Source organism: Hypanus sabinus, chromosome 11 (assembly GCF_030144855.1).
Source record: "Hypanus sabinus isolate sHypSab1 chromosome 11, sHypSab1.hap1, whole genome shotgun sequence".
Classification (NCBI taxonomy): Eukaryota; Metazoa; Chordata; class Chondrichthyes; order Myliobatiformes; family Dasyatidae; genus Hypanus; species Hypanus sabinus.
The window spans coordinates 41,134,273-41,149,852 of record NC_082716.1 but is presented as its reverse complement, the minus strand read 5'-3'; the positions used below and the strand labels follow the sequence as shown (position 1 = coordinate 41,149,852).

Here is a 15,580-nt window from a genome sequence, read left to right as displayed (position 1 = left end):
AGACAGAGACTCGTAAGTAAGTTTCTAGTTAAGGTTTTTTCCTTCTTTCTTTGCCTAGTACATGGCTATCACATTGAGAACAGGTCCAAAGTTAGTGTTATGTTCTTTGTGTGAGATGTGGGAACTCTAGGAGACCTCCAGTCTCCTTAATAACTACATATGCATGAAGTGCATCTAGCTGAAGGTCCAGCTGGATGACCTTTGGCTCAGGGAAGAATGAGGAAATGATAGATAGGAGCTTCAGAAAGGTAGTCACCCCTAAGATACAGGAGGCAGGTACCTGGGTGACTATCAGGAGAAGGAAAAGGTATAGGCAACCAGTGCAGAGCACCCCTGCAGCCATTCCCTTCAATAATAACAATACTGCTTTGGATACTGTTGGGTGGGAGCATGACCTATGGGGGCACGCTGTAGTGCCTGGGTCTCTGGTACTGAGTCTGGCTCTGTGGCTCAGAAGGGAAAGTGGGGAAGGGGGAAGAGGAGTGCCTGAGTGGTAGGTGATTCCATAGATAGAGGAGCAGATAGGAGGTTCAGAGGATGTAATGTAAACACCCGGATGGTATATTGCCTCCCAGGTGCCAGGGTCAACGGTGTCCTAAGGGGCAGAGTGAGCAGCTAGAAGAACTGGTGCCAATAGTTTGGGTAGGAAAAGGGAGAACATCCTCAAGAGAGTGTAGGGAGTTGGGTAGAAAACTGGAAAGTAGAACCTCAAGGGTAGTAACCTCTGGATTGCTGCCTGTTCCATTCGTCAGTGAGAGAAAGAATAGGGGGATTTGGCAGATGAATGCATAGCTGAGGAACTGGTGCATGAGGCAATGTTTCAGATTTCTGGATCATTAGGATCTCTTCTGCAGAATGTATGACCTGTACTAAAAGGATGGATTACACCTGAATCCAAGGCGAACCAATATCCTCGTGGGCAGGTTTGCTTGAGTTGCTGGGGAGTGTTTGAACTAATTTGGCAAGAGGATGGGAACTGGAGTGATAGGGCTGAAGATGGAACAGTATACAAGTAGGTGCAGTGTGTAGTGACACTGTAAGGACAAAATCACAGTCATTGGATGATTCAAAGTGTAACATGGGGGCAAGATTGAACAGAGTGATGAATACAGGACTGGAGGGGTTATATTTAATTGCATTCAGTATACGGAACAAGGTAAATGAACTAGTAGCAGTTAGAGATTGGCAGTTAGGGCATTGTAGGCATCACTGAGTCATGACTGAAAGAAAATCATAGTTGGGAGCTTAACATCCAAAGATGCACATTATATCAAAAGGACAGGTTGTAGGCAGAGAGGCTGGGGTAGCTGACTCTGTTCATAAAAGTGAAATCAAAACCTTAGAAAAAGGTGACAGGATCAAAAGATATAAAACCCTTGTTGATAAAGAAACTACAAGGGTAAAAAAACCCTGCTAGCAGTTATATACAGGCCTCTGAACGTGAAAGTAGCCTGAAAGTGGGATACAAATTACAATCAGAGATGACAAAGACATATAAAATGGGCAACGTTATGATCGTCATGGGAGATATCAATTTGCTGGGAGACTGAGGCTTTTTAAGGCCACACTTGTAGTATTCTGAGTATTCTGGGCCCCTTATCAAAGATGTGCTGGCATTGAAGAGGATCCAGAGAAGGTTAACAAGAATGATTCGGGGAATGAGGGCACTTGCTGGAGTTCAGAATTGGCAGGGCGTGGATCTCATTGAAACCTATAGAATACTGAAAGGCTCAGATAGAATGGATATGGAGAGGATGTTTCCTACAGTGGGTATGTCTAGCAGAGGGCACAGCCTCAAATAGAGGGACATCCATTTAGAACATAGAAGAGATGGTATTTCTTCAGCCAGAGTGTGGTGACTGTATGGAATTCATTGCCACAGACGGCTGTGGAAGCCAAGTGTTTGGGTATATTTAAAATGGAGGTTGATATTTTCTTGATTAGTATTGATGTGCTTCAGATCCACATCTTGTTTCTGCCTGCTCCTGCCCCACTGAACTCGTGTCATCAACTTTTCATTTCCTGATGCAGGATCTTGGCCTGAAATGTCAACTATCCATTTCCCTCCATAATGCTGCCTGGCCCGCTGAGTTCCTCCGGTGTTCTGTTTGTTGAACCAGTGTAATAATATGTTACATTTAGGTCATCTTTCCCTTGTTGAAAAAATAAATGTAATGAGCTCTACAAAGGAATTCCTCATCACTTTCTAGCCAGGAGCAGATTTTACAACAACTTCTGTTTGTCAATCCAGTACTGATTATTCTCATTAAGTCATACTGTTTTCACAGAAGATTTATTGGAAAATATTGTGTAAGTCCTTTGTACAGTAGCAAACAGAGCTTATGTTATATCTCCCAATACCTGCTACCTTAGTCATTGTTCATTTGAAGTGTGCGTCAACTATTTGTTTGGCCAAGTAAGATTTTTCTGGAAGTTTTTAATGTAGTTTGTAGAATGAGACATGAGAAATTCATGAACAGTAGTAGAATAAACCATAAGATGTAGGAGCAGAGTTAGGCCGCTCAGCTTCCGACAAAGGTTTTGCAGATTCCCAGAGTAACATGCACACTGTGCACTCCATTCAGCCATGTATTTGTGATGCAAAGCAACTGCAGAGGATTCTCTACTGTTACTGCATTAATTTTTCTTCTGTTGCTTGCAGCTCTTCCTCCAAAGCCACCTAAACCTATGATGTCATTATCTGCCAATGGAATCAAAGACAGTGGAAGCATATCTCTACAAGATGCTGAATGGTACTGGGGAGACATATCTAGGTGGGTATTTTATGTGCCTCTAATCTTCATCTGCACTGTTCGCTACTTTTTAAAAACAAAACCATTGCCTTGATCCTTGTTAACCATGGGCCGCAGTTGTTACTACTTGTATTTCAACAGAAGCATTTCAAAGTCAGATCAACATAGCTTATAAAAAAAAATGTATTTTCTAGCAAGCAGCATCTTGAAAATTAAGCATGTCCATGAAGGCTTGAACAAGAAAACCAATGACAAATCAGGATTTTCTTGAATTAAAAAAGATACACAATACAAAAAGATGAGGTATCACCATTAAATGCTAATAGAGTTAAAGCATATGATTTGGGGAGGCGTGGTAATGAAGTATTTAGTACAAAACTTTTCAGTATCAGCGACCCAGATTCAAATCCCACCATTATCTGTAAGGAGTTTGTATGTTCTCCCCATGACCACGTGAGTTTCCTCTGGGTGTCCCATTTCTTCCCATAGTCCAAACATGTATCGGTTGGTAGGTTAATTAGTCTTTGTAAATTGTCCCATGATTAGGCTAGGGTTACATCGGGGGAATGCTGGGCAGTGTGTCTCAAAGGACTAGAAGGGCCAACTCGACACTGCGTCACAATAAATAAGTAATTAAGATTTGCAGGCACAGGTTTTGAGAATTGGCTGTCAGCAGAGTTCAAGTCTTTTTCGCCATTTGATCGTGACTGAAGAATACTAGTCTTGCTGTGGTGGTAATATGTTGATTTTTTTTTTTGATAATGACCATTTTGCATAGATAAATCACTTGCTTTAGAGCCTTCTAATCCTTCCACTTTTTTTCTTCACAGAGAAGAGGTGAACGACAAGCTACGTGACATGCCAGATGGTACATTCCTAGTACGGGATGCTTCTACCAAGATGCAGGGAGATTATACTTTGACCCTCAGGTATATAGTAATTCTGAAAATATGAAGTGTTTTCTGACACAGTTGTAATGTATTTCACATCTTTCATTAAGCGAGCAGGGTTCTAGCGAGGATCAGGCTTCAGTTATTGGATTTTAAACATGTTTTTTTGCATGTTACCTGTCAGCCATGCAACATGTCGCACACATTTTGAACCACACATGGACACATCTCTATGCTGCAATTGTACAAAAATCTCCAAGGGCATATAATCAATCTAAGGGGCTTTTTAGTTATTTGGATAGCAGGTTTTGGAGGGATATGGATCAAGGACAAATGAGAGATTTGGTTTAATTTGCCATTAATTTGCACAGAAAATTTGTCCTGTTGTCTATCTCCAGAAGAGATGAGAATTGCTGTTTTAGGTAAGAGCAAGGGAGGTTGAATTGGTAAAAGTTGCAATCCAACCATTGAAGTCAAAAATCCAGATTGGTATTGATTGACAATACCAGATTCCAGTGCTAAAAGAATCCATAATCCATAGGAGTAGCAGTCAGCTTTGTGACCTTTCAGCCTAGGTTGCCATTCAGCAAGTTGTTGAGTGATCCTTTATCTCATGTCTTTTTCCACCTAATCCTTGTATCGAACAATTTCATTAGTGAATCTTCATCATTCTCCATATGCTTGCTTCTAAAGTACAGTCCAAAGAGATCAGCTTCATTACTTAGCATCCATCATCTTTGGAAACAGAATGATGAATGTAGTTAAACATAATTCTCATCATCTCAGCCCAAAATGACTGACCCCTTATTCCCGTACAATAAATCTGGGCAAAGAAAGCACCCTCTTAGACTCTATCCTTAATGTTCCAATGCAATAAATGAGATCACTTCTGCTACTGTCTTTAGGGATCCCCTCATCCAGGAAGCAATTGAATAACTCCACATTATATTGTACAGAGTGAGGATATCCTTGTCTGTCAACACTGAATTTCTACACCTGCTGTGTGTCAGCAAAACCTGATACAAAGGCACTTGTGCTTTTTCATTCTCATATGATCCTCTAAGAATACTTTGGATTTCCAGCATTTGCAGATATTTACAATTAGTTCATCAATTAATTTGTATAGTATTCTTGAATTTTATTTATGTCAGCAATTTGAATGCTGTATTAACCCTAACCTCATTTCTTCCTCTCCCCCCCCCCCCCCCCCCACCCTGACCCATGGACGTTTTCAGAAAATATATTTGGTTATACTCTGGTTTCCTGATAAATAAGTTGATGGTGGGGAAGAGAATGGTGAGCCAGTTTCAATCAAATTTGTTAGCCATCATGTGATATTGATTCTTTGGTTGTTTTGACGGCATACAATCCAGTGTTTATTATCAAATGGATTAAGTGTGAATCATTAGTGGAAGAGCAGCAGATGCTGGAAATCTGACACAAACAGAAAACATGGAAACACTCAGCAAATTAGGTAGCACCCTTGGAAAAGAAAGTGACCAATGTCTCATGTCTGTGACCTTATGGAAATAATTTCATTCAGTGTGTCATGACGTTAGTCACATCTGACTTCCATTCATTTCTAGCTCCAGTCTTAACCATCAAGTTGCAATTGTAGAGTCAATTGCATCAGCTTTTTTCCCCATTTTTGTACCATTAGTTTGGGCTGTCTCTCCTCAAGATTTAATTTGTGGTCTCTCCCATTTCTTAACTGCATACAAGGTTCAACGTAAAATTTATTATCAGAGTACATACATGTAACCATGTGCAACTCTGAGATTCTTTTTCTTGCAGGCATATGTAGCAAATCTGTAGAACAGTAACTAAACAGGATCAATGATCAACAGACTGTGCAAATGCAAATATAAATAAATAGCAATAATTAATGAAAGTGTGAAATAACAAGGTAAAGAGTCCTTACAGTGAGACTATTGGTTGTGGGAAACACTAGAAATAGAATGAATGTAGCTATCCTCTCTTGTTCATAAGCCTGATGGTTGAGGAGTAGTAACTGTTCTTGAACCTGCTTGTGCAAGTCCTGAGTCCTTCTGCTTGATGGCAGCAACAAGAAAACTGCATGGCTTAGGTGGTGAGGATCTTTGATGATGGAGACTGTTTTTCTACGACAATGTTTCATGTAGATGTGCTCAATGGTTGGGAGGGTTTTACTCATGATGTAGTTTGCTGAATCCACAGTGTTTTGTAGGATTTTCCACTCAAAGGCATTGATGTTCCCATGCCAGGCCATAATGCAGGCAGTCAATACACTACTAATGAGGAACATTTTCTTAAAGTCTGCTTCCACACATACACTGAGAACACCTAAACCAGCCTCCCTAATTTTGATTTTTTTTTTTACCACTTTTCAGTCTCAAGTGTTAAGGTTTTTACCCCCATCACCCCAATTTATCATCTTTACTTACAAAGAATCCTTGCACAAATAGCATTCATCAAAGGATTTTCTTTTATTCATATGCCTTCTAACTAACTCATGTAATGTTTCTAAAAACATTGCCAGTCTTGAGCGTATATACAGTCATCCTTTTGAGTGTCAATTTTTACTCCAATTACACTTTTTTAAGCAGAAACTGAAGAGTGCCAATGCAGATTTCTTTCTGCTTCAACTCTGCAAGTTTTTCCTATCTGAAGACAGAGCAGAATTATTTATGCCACTATGACTTCTCAATTCTTACCTATGAAACTCCACACTTGGAAGCACCATGCTTAAACTGCCCTTGGTAATGGCCTTGCAAGCCACCCAGTTAAGGCGTTGTAGGGGATGGGTTTTAAATGCCAGCTTTGTCATTGACAGCCTACATTTCATGACCAAATTGTTGACTGGAAAGTGAGGATCTAATTTTGAAAATGGACGTGGATAGAAGAGGCTTAGTGTAAACAGGAAGCAAGTACCTTGTTATTTTGAATAGGATTTTTTAGTTGTTTCAAGGAATTACACTTAATAGTCTACATTTTAAAAATTTTACTTTTTGATTAAAGTGTTGAGATGAATTGCTTCACTATACTGGATCCCTAGTTTGAATCCACACAAATTGAAATAAAATCTATTTTGTTGACTTGAGCTTAGGTGAATGTAATGACTTTGACAAACCTGGTAGCAATGGATGGCCTTGTGCTGGTGGTGCTATCTACATAGTATTGAAGTTTATGGCATAGAAATATAGAAAGCCTACAGCACAATACAGGCCTTTCAGCCCACAAAGCTGTGCCAAACATGTCCTTACCTTAGAACTACCTAGGCTTACCCATAGCCTTCTATTTTTCTAAGCTCCATGTACCTATCAGGAGTCTCTTAAAATACCCTATCGTTTCCGCCTCCACCACTGCCGCCAGCAGCCCATTCCACGCACTCACCACTTCCTGCGTTTTAAAAAAAAAAAAAAAATAATTCTTATATATACTTTGAGATATAGTTGAATCTGTATCATCCTGCGTTCAGCTGGATGCCTCTGTCCTGGGTCAAAAGTAAATTGCCACTCATAATGCTTAGAATTTTCTCTGATAGTGTTATTCAAACCAAACAATGTAAAAATATTAAACTTAAGATAATCAGTATACTTGACATTGCACCAATTATTCAAGGTGTAGTACATAGGCTACAAGTTACCTTCTCTTTGTGGGCTACTTTCACCATGTTCTGATCTGAGCATCCCTGCTAGATGATTGTTAAACTGGACTGGAGTTAAACTCAAATCTTTGTGGAATAATCTAGTATTCTACTACCAAAGCTGTTCAGGTGTAGTTTAGTTGTGGTATTGATTTATTTTAATGTATTCTTTCAATGAACAACACAAGAACCTTTTATGAACTTAATTGCAACCTATTGATATATTTCTGTATATAGTTTCTCAAATGACTATCTATCTTGCCTTTTACAGGAAAGGAGGCAATAACAAGCTAATCAAAATATACCATCGAGATGGAAAATATGGCTTCTCTGACCCGCTCACTTTTAACTCAGTGGTGGAGCTCATTAACCATTACAGACACGAGTCCCTTGCCCAGTACAACCCAAAGCTAGATGTGAAGTTAATGTATCCAATCTCAAAGTTCCAGCAGGTCAGTTAAGCCTTTGTATTTCTTGTGTATAATATTAGAATCTCTTGATGTGTTACCTTGCTCATCTAACGCTAGAAGATATCAATAAAGTATGGTATCTCCTTTTTCTGAATTTTTAAGTTGTTTATTAAGGGGAATCTGAGATTTAGTGTATTTGAATTTTCAGAAGACATTTGCTAATATGCTGTATGCCTATGTATATTTTATCTCAAATGTGACAAACCATCCTGAGGATCTGATGAAAAATAATACAGGCGTAAAGCAGCTAATTTATGCAATCTCTGCAATCTCTATCAATACTTCGGTGGTCCAAGTTTAATGTAGCCAGGTATACTGACAGTACAAAGCCAGGCAGAAATGATGAGGATGCGAAGTGGCTGGGGGGGAGAAAAAGGGACATGGGAGAGGCTCTCCATTCATCTGGGTCAACTATGAATGTTGCATCCCAGCTGTCACTATGATAAGCAAGCTAGGGCAATACAATATGAAGAACAAGCTATTACCCATCCAGCAGGTTCCTCATCTCCATGCAGCTGATGAATCCAAAGTAACAATAGAGATCGGAGCAGTTTGGCAACAGTGGCGTTGCGGGAGTTGCCAGTCAACATTGAACGTGATGTAGGATTGCCTTAGGAACTCCAGCTCCAGATTTTTCCTCGGGTTTACGCCGTAAGCCTCATGAGTGGGTGTAGCCGCAAATCAGTGGTTTGAGATCAGAGGTTTCCTTCTCCTAGTTGAGCCCCCAGTTATGTCTGACAAGCCCCATGTGCCTGAGATGGGACATGAAGGTTAAGTTAATGTGAAAGTAAATACCAGATGGAACTTAATGAGACATAGGAAGTTTTCCATATTTTTCTTAAAAGATGAGAAACTAGGAAGTTGGTAGCCTGAACGTTTAGGGACACAAATCGTGGAGTTAACATGCAAGTACAGCAAGTTTTAAGAAGATCATGTTTTGGCCTCATCACGAAATGATCAAGTGTACAAGTGCAGAGAAATCGACTTGTTATTAAATGAGACACTGCCCATTTTCTGTGTATATTGTTAGGCTCAGTGCCAAGCAAGAATATACTTGGAGGGAATATGGTGGATCAAGGTGACAAGGTCACATTTAAAGGGTAAATCTTTCAGCACTGCGATTTAGAAAAAAAATGGTTCATCCAAAGGAATCTGAATCTTTAAAGTACTTTATCTATGAATGATATGGAGACTTCATAATTTTGATAAGGAGAGCCACTGGATATGAAAATACTATTAGCATTATCTTACTGAATGGTGAAAGACTCATCAGGCCAGTGGGCAGGCTGAATGACGTACTCCTGTTGCAGTTTCTCATGGGAGTTACTCAATCCTAAGAGAGGTTACTGTAACAGGGCAGTCTGCCGTTTAAAAGGCTGTCCATTAAAAACGCATGCAGTCAAAGTAATGTAATGACAGATCAATCTGTCATACCAAACATTTAATCATAAGTGAATCTGATACATCAGGTGCCTCATGAGTTTTGCCTTATTTCGTAGGCAGATTATTTGAAGCAGAATTCAGTGCAAGTTCTGCTGCCCTGGAATTCAAGTTTTATTTAGGCCTCTGCAATGGGTTTTACTCTGTAATTATAGTATTTTAACAAGTTGTGTTTCTTATAGTCAGTGTCTGGTGAGAAGAAAATTATGGGGAAAATATGTTTTTGGAAATGTAATTTATTTTATGTGATTATTAGCCCTGTCTTCATAGTGAAGCGACTGTTTATTCTATGATCTGCTGTTCACTTTATTAAACAGGATCAGGTGGTGAAAGAAGATAATATTGATGCTGTTGGCAAAAAACTGCAGGAATATCATAACCAATATCAGGATAAGAGTAAAGAATATGACCGGCTTTATGAAGAGTACACAAGGACGTCACAGGTGTGTGAACCAATGCTAGGTCATGTAGTAATATTTGTATTACAGAATACTTGTTAGTCCTTACTTTTTATTCATCAATCCAAATAACAGATGCTACTTTTTGGTCATTTTAGTTGGATAAATGACCAGCAACAATATATTGTAGATTAGTGATAAATTGAAGACCTTTGTCCTTTGTGGTTTGCTTCAAGTCATACAGTATATAAAAGCCAAGTCCTTCAAACTGCACCCTTTGCTTTTATAAAAGCAGTTTTGAATAAAGTTTACTAACTTGTCATTCTCAGATTTGTAAAATCTGTTGCTAAAACCGTCAAAGATTAGATTATATTTTACAAATTCTAAGCTCCCATGCCTTTTAAGGAGGAATAATCTCGTGCTCATTTTAATTAAATTCTGGGTGCACTTGGTTAAGTTTACATTAATGCTTATAGTAATACAATAGTGTTCTACGTGGCTTGATGATATCTGAATTCATTTTAGTAATATTTCTAAGAATTGTAAAACCGCAGCTCTCTTTGGTTTGTTGTCGGATATTGATGCATTTCTCTAAACATAGAAACCCTACAGCACAATACAGGCCCTTCAGCCCACAATGCTGTGCCAAACATGTTCTTACTTTAGAAATTACCTCTGATTACCCATAGCTCTCTATCTTTCTAAGCTCCAGGAGTCTCTTAAAAGATCCTTTTGAATCTGCCTCCACCACAGTTGCCGGCAACCCATTCCACGCACCCACCACTCTTGCTAAAATAACTTACCCCTGACATCCCCTCTGTACCTACTTTCAAGCACCTTAAAACAGTGCCCTCTCGTCTTACCCATTTCAGCACTGGGAAAAAGCTTCTGACCATCCACATGATCAAAAACCTAGAAATGGTGACAACAATGAACTTCATTCTGTGACAGTTACTTGGTGAAGCCATTGTACTGTTGCAAGTGTAGTACTGTGATATAGCATTACAGGTTGAATTTCACAGCACTGGAACAAAGTTCTTTTTAAGCTCTGGTTTACAGAATGGGTTGGAAGCTCAGATCCATGGCTGATAAACTGCATTGTACAGGCTACGTGAGCCGCTTGGCACCAGATCTCTGAGACCACTATCTCAACATGAACATTTAGCTTACCGCTGAAGGAACTCCAGTTAACATTTCAGGCTATGACCCTTCATCAGTCCTGATGATGAGTCATAGTCCAAAACACTGACTGTTTATTCCTCTCCATAGATGCTGCCTTGATCAGCTGAATTCCTCCAGCTTACTCTGGATTTATGACATCTACAGAATCTCTCCTGTTTATTAATAGCAGCAATTAATGGACAAAACTATTGAATTGTTTATAATTTGTTAATTGATCACTTAAAGGTAAAACTGAACTCACTCTTTAACAGGAGATACAAATGAAGAGAACTGCAATTGAAGCCTTTAATGAAACAATAAAAATATTTGAAGAACAGTGTCACACTCAAGAGCGTTACAGCAAAGAATACATTGAGAGATTTCGCAGGGAAGGGAATGAGAAGGAAATTGAACGGTATGCGATTTAATTTTTTTTCCCAAATCATAAATTTATGAAGTAGCGCAGTGAATCTATCACAGTATTCTGTTAACAGGGACCTTCATTTAAAAGTTGCAATACAGCACATGTATCTTTAGTTCATGCCCTGCACCTGACTCCTTTCACTGTACCTTGTGCTTGGAAAATAAGTTGACTTCCTTTTGTCATATCCTTGTCTTAGCAAAATCTACTGTTGCTGTAAATCTGAAATAAAACAAAAAAAAAATGGAGAAAACACTCCACACTCTTCAAAATGGGAAACAGTTATTTTTTCAGGTCAATGACCTTCCATCAGGAGCTAGTGCATTTTTTCTGGTTTTATTCCCCTTGGATCTGTTTTTAAATAAATCCCCAGTAAGCATTCTTTTCCACTGGACTAACTACTCCCCTCATTTGATGTCATCAGCAAACTTCGATAAGTTCAGAATTTGACTATCACTTCACAATAAAAATCTTCTCCATAATGCACTTGTTTGCTAAAAGACTAGGAAGCATAGAAACAGGAGTAGGTCGTACAGCTTGTCCAAGTTATGGATAATCAATGTGTCTGCTTCATCATACCTCAGACTATGCCCCCAAAATCTTGACAACTCAATGAGTGAAATACTTCATTGCTGCCTTCTGTCAATCCTATCTTGAAAATTATCTAAATATGCACAATATTGAAGGCATGAGGTAATGGGGATAATTTCATTTTTGTGAAGTACACTCTGAGTATACCTAGCTTAAGTGAGTAGTAAACTCATTACCTGCAGCAAGTTTCAAAATTTAAGGTAAGCACTCATGAATCTGGATTCGGTTAAAATATGCAATTGGATGGAAGGTGAGTAAATTTTAAAACTATTCGTGGTTCATCCTGGTGTGCATTTGTTACTAAACTGAAGCAAATTCTTCTTTTTGTAATAGGATAATGATGAATTATGAAAAACTCAAGTCTCGTCTTGGGGAGATTCATGACAGCAAGATGCGCCTCGAACAAGATCTGAAGAAACAAGCATCTGATAACCGAGAGATTGACAAGAAAATGAACAGCATAAAGCCAGACCTTATTCAGCTGCGGAAGATCAGGGATCAGTACCTTGTGTAGGTGGCAACACAAAATAAATGACATTGAATTTACCTGAATGAGGGGCAATACTTGGCTGGGTATCACAATAATTAACAACTCAAGATGTCTTGTACCTCTGTTTCTATTTTGCAGATGGCTCAATCACAAAGGAGTGCGCCAAAAACGAATAAATGACTGGCTTGGAATCAAAAATGAAAATACAGACGAGTGAGTGTAATTGTTCTTGTAAATCTTATTAAAACCTTAGACTGAAATAGTAGTATGTTATCCTTGCAATATTTAGAGGTTTCCTTTTGACATTATCAAATTTATAAATGTCGATGTAATCTTTTTGAATCTGAATCCAATACAGTAATTTGAAAAGGTATTTCTACAGAAGTGTGATTTATTTTTTTTTTGGTACCCCCCCCCCCCCATCTTGAACTTAAACAGCTTCTGTATAAACTTCTCCATGTTGTGAGTAATTAAGCTTCAACTTGCACAATTCCCATTTGTTGTGATAATGTAACAAAAGTAACATTAAAGAAACGATGAAAGAGGTAGTTATTTGCAGGGCTGTCTTTCACAAAGAGGAATTTTTGATATTTTGGTGTACTTTGATTTAATAGAAAAAACATAGAAACATAGAAAATAGGTGCAGGAGTAGGCCATTCAGCCCTTTGAGCCTGCACCGCCATTCAGTGTGATCATGGCTGATCATCCAACTCAGAATCCTGCACCTGCTTTCTCTCCATACCCCTTGATCCCTTTAGCCACAAGGGCCATATCTAACTTCCTCTTAAATATTGCCAATGAACCGGCCTCAACTGTTTCCTGTGGCAGAGAATTCCACAGATTCACCATTCTCTGTGTGAAGAAGTTTTTCCTCATCTCGGTCCTAAAAGGCTTCCCCTTTATCCTTAAACTGTGACCCCTCGTTCTGGACTTCCCCAACATCGGAAACAATCTTCCTGCATCTAGCCTGTCCAATCCCTTTAGAATTTTATACGTTTCAATAAGATCCCCCTCAATCTTCTAAATTCTAGTGAGTACAAGCCCAGTCGATCCAGTCTTTCTTCATATGAAAGTCCTGCCATCCCAGGAATCAATCTGGTGAATCTTCTCTGTACTCCCTCTATGACAAGAATGTCATTCCTCAGATTAGGGGACCAAAACTGCATAGAATTTTCTAGGTGTGGTCTCACCAAGGCCTTGTACAACTGCAGTAGAACCTCCCTGCTCTTGTACTCAAATCCTTTTGCTATGAATGCCAACATACCATTTGCCTTTTTCACCGCCTGCTGTACCTGCATGCCCACTTTCAATGATTGGTGTACAATGACACCCAGGTCTCGTTGCATCTCCCCTTTTCCTAATCGGCGACCATTCAAATAGTAATCTGTTTTCCTGTTCTTGCAACCAAAGTGGATAACCTCACATTTATCCACATTAAATTACATCTGCCATGAATTTGCCCACTCACCTAACCTATCCAAGTCACCCTGCATCCTCTTGGCATCCTCCTCACAGCTAACACTGCCGCCCAGCTTCATGTCATCCGCAAGCTTGGAGATGCTGCATTTAATTCCCTCGTCTAAATCATTAATATATATTGTAAACAACTGGGGTCCCAGCACTGAGCCTTGTGGTACCCCACTAGTCACTGCCTGCCATTCTGAAAAGGTCCCGTTTACTCCCACTCTTTGCTTCCTGTCTGCCAACCAATTCTCTGTCCACATCAATACCATACCCCCAATACCGTGTGCTTTAAGTTTGCACACTAATCTCCTGTGTGGGACCTTGTCAAAAGCCTTTTGAAAATCTAAATATACCACATCCACTGGCTCTCCCCTGTCCACTCTTCTAGTTACATCTTCAAAAAATTCTATAAGGCTTCTTATTGTAATAGGGATTGGAAATTTATGAACAAATTAATTGCTTCATTAGTAACTAGAACAAGGAATGGATTATCAGGCTATATTTCCAATGCTTCTAATTTCAGACTCGCATTATTCTTGTGTTATCTTGGCTTTTGTTAAGAGATAGCTAAATACCTTTTTTTTTCTGTGGAGGACTTAACTAATTTTGGAATTGATATCCAATATCCAGGAGTCTCAGATATGGCGATATTGCTTCTCATATTTACAAAGCATAGTTTTGTATCTTTGTGATAACTTCTGGCAAGTACTTGTGTAATTAACTGAACTGGATGCTTTGGTTCTATAGTTGTGAATGTCAGCCTGTTAATTTGAAAAGGTGGGCCTTTAGATATATATTGCTCCAAGAGCAAGAATAGATGATTTCATCTCTTCATGTTCTACATGATGGAGCAAAAATTAGATTGTTTACAGTCAGTTGATCTATTTATATGAGCTTGCTACTCAGTGGTTCAGGGATACCTCTTATTTTGCATGCCATTCTACCATAAGGCATGGGAGCAGAATTAGGCCATTTAGCCCATTGAGTCTGCTCCACCATTCCATCATTGCTGACCCTGGATCCCCTTCAACCACATACACCTGCTTTCTCGCCATTTCCTTTGTTGTCCTGACCAATCAAGAAATAATATGCCAGTTTAATGCTCTGAAAACACTGCAGTTTTGTGCAACTAGGTTTCCTTTTTAGAAACAAGAGAAAATTTGCAGATGCTGGAAATCCAAGCAACGCACACAAAATGCTGAAGGAACTCTGTAGGCCAGGCAGCATCCATGGAAAAAAACGACAGTTGATGTTTTGGGCCGAAACCCTTTGGCAGGACTGGTTTCAGCATGAAATGTTGACTGTACTTTTTCCATAGACGCTGCCTGGTTTGCTGAGTTCCTCCAGCATTTGTGTGTGTTGTACCTTTTTTGAAAGCTTGGTTTCCAGTCACAGCACTAAGTATTTTAAAAACTGCAGTGATAGAAACATTTAAACTATTAATCTTTTGATGCAGTGTCATTAATGCTATAATTGAAATTAAGTTATAAAGTGACAGATTGCTCATGTCACACCAAGAACACTGAGGGCTTCATAGAGTAACTTGATATGTACAATTTCACCTTAGCACATACTTCATGACTGAAGAAGACGAAAACCTCCCTCACTATGATGAGAAGACGTGGTTTGTGGGAGCCATTAATCGAACACAAGCTGAAGATTTGCTTCGAGGAAAATCAGATGGTGCCTTCCTAATCAGAGAGAGCAGTAAAAAAGGCTGCTATGCCTGTTCGGTGGTGTAAGTAACTTTTATGTTTGTTTTTAAGAAGTATTTTTTTTAAACCAATAAGTATTTGCCTTCCTCACCACCAACTCAACCTTCAAATTAACCTTTAGGGATTCCTAAATCCCTTTGCACCTTGGATTTTTGAATTTTC

The 15,580-nt window shown here is 39.1% G+C and overlaps 1 protein-coding gene across 4 annotated transcripts in view; it reads left to right on the top strand.

Annotated features, from left to right (window-relative positions):
* The window catches only part of pik3r3b (phosphoinositide-3-kinase, regulatory subunit 3b (gamma)), a 675,304-nt gene that overhangs the window by 651,958 nt on the left and 7,766 nt on the right, over positions 1-15,580 (top strand). For all 4 annotated transcript variants that reach the window (XM_059984207.1, XM_059984206.1, XM_059984205.1 and 1 more), the window contains 8 exons: positions 2,663-2,774; positions 3,584-3,682; positions 7,540-7,720; positions 9,496-9,621; positions 11,010-11,152; positions 12,083-12,259; positions 12,378-12,452; positions 15,271-15,441. In XM_059984207.1, coding sequence (XP_059840190.1) covers positions 2,663-2,774; positions 3,584-3,682; positions 7,540-7,720; positions 9,496-9,621; positions 11,010-11,152; positions 12,083-12,259; positions 12,378-12,452; positions 15,271-15,441 — 1,084 coding nt within the window. The remainder of the gene's footprint in view (positions 1-2,662; positions 2,775-3,583; positions 3,683-7,539; positions 7,721-9,495; positions 9,622-11,009; positions 11,153-12,082; positions 12,260-12,377; positions 12,453-15,270; positions 15,442-15,580) is intronic.